At 33.4% G+C, this 6,994-nt stretch overlaps 1 protein-coding gene across 2 annotated transcripts; it reads left to right on the top strand.

The window, feature by feature from the left end:
- The first annotated feature begins 1,256 nt into the window (after positions 1-1,256).
- LOC147274096 (large ribosomal subunit protein uL29-like) lies at positions 1,257-2,471 on the top strand. Of its 2 annotated transcripts, none has more exons than XM_086227563.1 (3): positions 1,257-1,493; positions 1,567-1,722; positions 2,390-2,471. In XM_086227563.1, exons 1-3 carry the CDS (start codon positions 1,395-1,397, stop codon positions 2,429-2,431), a joined length of 297 nt encoding a protein of 98 aa, XP_086083689.1. In that variant the 5' UTR covers positions 1,257-1,394; the 3' UTR covers positions 2,432-2,471. The 2 variants fall into 2 exon arrangements, with proteins under 2 accessions (XP_086083689.1, XP_086083690.1); XM_086227564.1 differs by having other exon boundaries at positions 2,405-2,451.
- The last annotated feature ends 4,523 nt before the right edge of the window (positions 2,472-6,994 follow it).

The raw sequence follows: 6,994 nt of genomic DNA, 5'->3' as shown, positions 1-6,994 counted from the left end.
TGGCTTGGGAAACCCATCTCGACATATTGACACAGTCATGAATGCACAATCATCAGAATAAGTAAAACATATATAATCGGTTGCGGCTAAACACCACTATATATAGAGAGTGTTAGGATGTTAGCAAGTTAGGAATTGGCTTTTAGAGGTAATGATGAATCCAGTGACTCAACCAATTGGAGAAATTTCATTGAGTTGGTAAAGGCTTTTGCAAGATGTAATGTTGAAATCGATAATGTTATTTTAGATAATGCCCCTAGAAATGCCAAATTCATTGCACATTTTTGCTACTAAAGTGAGGAATAAGATTCGTGAGGAAGTTGGAGATATAAAGTTTTGTATTCTCGTTGATGAAGCACTTGATGAATCTGGTAAGGAACAAATGACTATTATTTTAAGATTTGATAATTGTTATGGGTTTATTCGAGAATGGTTTTTTGATATTGTGAGCGTTCCTAATATTACTACTCTAACTATTAAAAATGAGATATCCAATGTGCTCGCTAAATATAGCATTCAAGTGGAAAATATGCGTGGTCACTACAAGAAAAACTGTAATAGACATCACTTCTTTAATATCAGTTTTTACATTAACCGATATTATAGAGTTTTAGATATCAGTTAATTTTTTAAGTGATATCTAAACTCATTCACATATCACCAATTTTTGTTTCCGATATCTAAATTTTGCAATTTGGATTAAGATTTTTTTAAAATCGATATGTAAGCCACACCATCTGATATCTATACTTCACCTAAAAAAAAACACGGAGAATTTTTCCCCAACTTAAGTTCCCAACCCCAGCCCAGTCACGATATCCCTCACAAAACACACATTCCCATCGCGCTCTTCTCTCTCACCTTCGCTCACACTCACTCAGTCCGTCTCTCTCACTCGATCCTTCTCTCTCGTTCTCATTCTCAGTCGGCCCCCAAATCTTCATCTCCCCATCCTCTCTCTTTCTCTGCACTTCGCTTGTTGAAATCGACGATGAACAGATTCCGGTGATCTGTGAGCTGGGAGGGTGGGGGGTGGGTTTCGGGGGGGTGGGTTTTCGGTGGGAATTAAGGTGGGTTTCGGGGGGGGGGGGGGGATGGGTTTTCGGTGGGAATTAAGGTGGGTTTCGGGGGGGTGGCTTTTCGGTGATCGGTGAGCTGGGAGGGTGTGGGGGTGGGTTTTCGGGGGAGGGTGGGTTTCGGGGGGGGGGGGGGGGAGGGGGGGAGTGGGTTTTGGGTGGGAATTAAGGTGGGTTTTTCCAACTTCCCAAGTAGTATTTTATATCCCCGTTCACTAAGCAGGGGAAGATTTGAAGAACTTTGGTCTGATTTATCTTATTTTAGCAGGAAGGATTCGCCCATATCCTTAACTCTAGCTCAGATCTGGTTTCTATTTCATGTTCTTCCGTTCTGTTCTCCAGCCCGATCTGAAAGCAGAGCTTGCTTTTCTCCGAGTAGCCAAGGTCACCGGAGGAGCCCAAAAAGCTCTCCAAAATGTACCCATCTCTTTCTCCCTCAATAATTTTTATTTTATTTTTCACAGTATTTATTGTGTTTTTGTGATTTCAGCAAGGTCGTGAGGCTTTCAATATTGAGCTGTTGACAGTGATTTCCCAGAAGCAAAAAGATGCTCTTAGAGAAGTTTACAAGAACAAGAAGTTCTTTCCTCTTAATTTGCGTCCAAAGAAAACCAGGGCCTTCAGGAGGCGACTGACCAAGCACCAGGTACTACTAATCTTCATTCTCAGTCAACCCCATTTCATATTTACCTATACAGTCATTTTGGAAGTTTCCCATAGATTGAGAATTACAGTAAAATGGGAAACATGATGAGGCTGCTTTTGTTATGCTTTTATTTAACTTGAATATGACAAGGAGATGGGCTATGTAATCATCATTCTATTACTTGAATATGTATGCTGATTATGTTACATTAGCTTATCCAATCCTATTTTTATGAGAAATGTTGGTTGAGCAAAGATGTGTTGGTATATCCCTGAATATGTAATCATCAGATTGTACTAGCTGAATTATGTTAATGAAAGAGCTAAGATGTGTTGGTATATCCCTGAATATGTAATCATCAGATTGTACTAGCTGAATTATGTTAATGAAAGAGCTAAGATGTGTTGGTATATCCCAAGATGTCCTTTCCTTTTAATTTCATGGATTGTATCCAATCAAGTACTAGGATCTAGAAGCAATTTTTGCAGAAATGTTTTAGATGTGTATTCAAATTATTAACTGCATGTTGTGACAATCTATCAGCAAGGCTTTGAAATATTTGGGACTTAATTAATAGATATATATATATATGATAAATCAGAGACACTAGCTGAGTATGTGTGCATGGCAGCTTAATAATATTATTGTTGAGAATGTTTTGAAACAGGGTTATGGTCTGCAGCTGAAGAATCGGAGCATCTGCAGATAATTAATCAAGGCATGAAGGATCTTGTACCAATAGAAGCAGGTACATTTTGAGCAGCCTCCATGTATAGCAGTTATCTTCTTATTTGTTATTATCTTTTCTAAATAATAAGTAGTTAACTAGGTAATAAGGAGTTAACTAGTTAACTAGTTAAGAGGTTTTTCTAAATATAGGTTTTTCAACCAGTCAAAGTATCTCTTTTCTTCTTTATTGGTCTTTGTACATTAAAGTAAAGCACATGCCACATCTCTAGCCAATTCTTCCTTTATATTGGTTTGGAAAATCTAATGTCATGCTTGAGTTTCTTGTTCTTAGTTGTTATACTTATAAAGCAGCTGATGGTTCATCGATAGGGGACATACATCTTTACTTGGTAAGGGTCAGCATTTCGAATTGATTCCATTTGGGAGTGCTGCAGCATTCACCTACTGTGAACAATTCAGAATTTGGATGGTTCACTCCTCAAAAAATATATGCTTTAAATTAGACTTGTTAAAATAGAAGGTTGGTTTTATGTCATGCACTAATTTAAAGCTTCAGTACTGATGGATAATACTCTGTGTCTTTAGTCTAATTTCTATTTTGGCATCTTACTCTTACTCTGATTTAAAGCTTCAAATGGGTGTTGTTTTTGAGTATGCTGGTAAATTATTGTCTAATTTCTATTTTGGCATCCAGAGAGGTAGGTTTGAAGAGCTTTTGTGCATTCGATCGAGTGTAACCTCGTGAATTCGAGTGTATAATGCAATTCCTGCTTTTCTGCATGTTTTGATTTTGACACATTTTGATCCCAGTTTTGGTATTCACTTACTTTCAGTTATAATCACTACTGGCTAGGCATGATTTTACTGAGGAAGCAATGTCAAATGGTGACTCACAAGGCAGGTCATGTGGCATCAATTTTAACCAAAAATGAGGTGACCAGCCATAATGCCAGCCATAATGCTTGGGTGGAAATCCAGTAGGTAAAAACAGAGCCAAAGGGGGTCCCAACTGATTTGAAAATTTGAAATTTTGTCTTAACAATTGATAAGAAAACTGGTCCAAACTACAGACAAGAATTTAGTCCCTTAGTGCAGAAGCTAAAAAAAACTAGGATTGTAGAAACCAAAACAGCAACATAGGTCATACATTGTTTTAAAGAGCCATCTTAACTTCAATCACTTTGAAATTAGGCTCTAGTATGCTTTCTATTAATAACTTGCTGTGCTTTTTACAAGTCATGTATAGTAAATTATTCTTCAATTCTTGTAGCTGTGGAGGACAATACTGCTGAGACCATTTAAGCTTGTCACTGTGTTTCTTCATGAGGCGAGCCATGCTATTGCTTGTAAACTTACATGTGGTCATGTAAGCAGCTCTGTTCTTTCTTACTTTCATCTAAAATTCATAATGCTACATTGATTGCCTGGCTGACTCTAGAATAGTATTCTTGAACTGTTTGTAGTATAATTTTTGTGATTGATAATTCAGGTGACGAAATAGGTCACTTGCTTCCTATAATAATTCTCTTCCATATATACATATAATATATATATAACAGTAGAATCATAATCTGTACATGGCATGGTGCCTATTTGCTACTGGTAAAAAGTATTACGGTGCACTTTATTGTATTTTATTAACGAAATAGGAGGACATTGGTAAGTCTTTGTTGCTCATATTTGATAAGTTGCATTTATTTAAGGCAGGTAATGATACAGATTAGTTTGCAGGTGGAAGGGATTCAAGTTCATGCTGATGAAGGTGGATCCACACAAACCCGTGGTGGTGTATACTGGTTAATTTTGCCAGCTGGATGTAATTTCATTGTATCTCTTGACCATGTTTTATTTTATCTTTCTAAATTTACAACTTAAGTTTTTCGGTTTTATATGATTTATCTCTGTCTGGATCCCAAATGTAGGCCATCTGAAAGCCATCTGAATCATATATATGTGCAGCCATCTAAATTCAATACTTGATGCAATCTTATTAATGCTTTTGGCCTATATTTTCTTAATGCCCTTTGGAATCCTTGCTGAATGCACTTTTAAATACTTTGGGATCCTTGCTGCAATCTTATTAATTAATGCACTTTTCTTTCTTGTTTTTCAGTGGAGTAACCTGAAGAGCAAGAGGAGCAGTTACACACAGGAACAAATAGATGAAGTCCGGGTTGAATGGGGAGATTATGTTTCCATGAATTTTATTTAGACTAACATGCATGTTTTTGGTAACTTTTTGAGCATTTTGTTGTAGATATGAAGATATATACTAGCTAGTTCACATTCAAATCTTTTGTATAGGCAGAATTTAGGCCTAGCTGAATTGCACTGTTATGCCTTCATTATTTTTGTACATGTTGGCATGTGTTTAATTAGGATCTAGCTAGCTAGAGATGAATAGTGATTTTGGGGTATAAATGATGAGGGCTATCCATAAGTCTATATGGATTTGTAATCTTATTTTGTTAACTTCATTACTGAGTTTGGATGTTGGATTCATTTATATGAATGGATGAATTTAAGTTGAATTATGGTGTAGAAGCTTAGTAATTGTTGCGTGGATGGATATTTACCAATTAGTTTTTATCAATATCAGAAGCCTATTGCATATCAGATTATGTAAAAATGCAACGATAAGGAATGAAGTTTCAACATCATTTTTTTTAAAAAAAACCGATATCTAAATAATATTTTTATATCAGATTTTAATTACAAAACCGATATGTTATACACCTTTTATATCAGATTTTAATTACAAAACCGATATGTTATACAACTTTTATATCAGATTTTAATTACAGTTCCGATATGTTATACACATTTTATATCAGATTTTAATTGCAAAACCGATATGTTATACAACTTTTATATCAGATTTTAATTACAAAACCGATATGCTATACTCATTTTATATCTGATTTTAAATACCAAGACGATATTGAATACATTTTGTATATCGGTTTCAAAATTACTAATGATATCATAAGTATCTTACATATCGGAATGTAGTTTTTAAGATATCAGAAATCATTAATATCTGATAACAATGATGGTATATCATATCGGATTATCAAACAAATACGATATCTAATATAATATAGACATCAGTGAATAACCGATATGTAATATGGGAGAATAGATATCGGCACGCATTATATCGGTTGGAAACCTAAATAGATATCGGTTTATCACTGATATATATGAAGGTTTTTCTTGTAGTGATTGGGGAAAATATACGGACGATCTAATTAAACATTATGCACCTTCGCTGCTTGGCCGGCCTCAACTCTCTTTCTTGTTTTTGTTTGCTTTGGCTCTTTTTATTTGGAAGGCTAGCCTTAATTCTTATTTTTGGCAGCATTTTTAGTGCTTTCTTTTTTGCTGTGACTTGTGAGTAAGGATAAAATTTCGGGTTTCGAGGAAACTTCGATGAAAATTTCGATGAAAATTTCGTCGAAATTTTCAAGATTTTTAAATTTCGTCAGAAATTAGACGGAAACGACGGAAATTCTATCAAAATACGGAAATTTTGAATAAAACTTTACCATATGTTTATTTAACATATTATCTACTACATTGATAAAAACATTGAAAAAACTAAATTATATAATAGATTTCATGTGATATAAGATGAATATAATACGCGCTGGAGACAAATACTATTAAATAAAATAGTATAATAAATAAATGAAATTAATATATTTTTTATATGCTATAATCTATACACTAAATCCTAATACTAAACCCTATATACTTTATATACCTTACCTTAATACTCTTTATACTTTATAATCTATAAATTAAACTCTATATAATCTATAATCTATACTTTATATTTTTTAGGATCTACTATAAGATATAAGGGTTTAGGCCCTTTAGGGTATTTTTAATTATTTTTTATATAGAAATGTATTAGGGTTTATGGTTTAAAAACAACTAAATGAAACCCCAAAAGAGCCAAACCAAACCCCAAACTCGTTTTTTTATTTCCAATTGCCCAAAGGCCCCAAACGTCTTTTTTTTTTTTTTTTCTTTCCTTGCAATTTCAAACTACAAACTAACTATTCTTGAAGTTCCTCTATTCTTTTATATCAAAGATAAATGACAATTGAATTCTAACTGTGAGTTCTATACTCATATTAGGTAATATTTTTTACTGAAATTATATGTTCTTATGACTTTTTTAATTAACATGAGTTACAAATTTACAATATGTGATTATCTTTTTTTGTATGTGTTTCTATCTTTTATAGGAGAACTAATGGACAACTTTGCTCTAATTTTTTGTTTGGTCTAAATGTCTAATCCGGTTTAAAGTTTAAAGGGTTTTTTTTTTGTCCAATTGTTTGTCAATGACTTGTTTACTTAATAATATCTTTGTCAGAATTTTCATTCATTCATTTAAAACACAATAAAAGCTTAATTATTGTCAATTTTGACAATGTTGAACAAAATTTGTAAATAAATAATAATAATAATAATATTATCCAACATAATTTCACCCAAATTCATTTAAGGAATAAAGGGTTTTATTATTTTTGGTATGACCCATTCAAGATGAAGTACATCTCTTAATTAC

This window comes from Dryas octopetala, chromosome 9, assembly GCF_963921425.1.
Source record: "Dryas octopetala chromosome 9, drDryOcto1.1, whole genome shotgun sequence".
Taxonomy (NCBI): Eukaryota; Viridiplantae; Streptophyta; class Magnoliopsida; order Rosales; family Rosaceae; genus Dryas; species Dryas octopetala.
The sequence above is the reverse complement of the archived record's forward strand: the minus strand, read 5'-3'. Positions and strand labels throughout refer to the sequence as shown.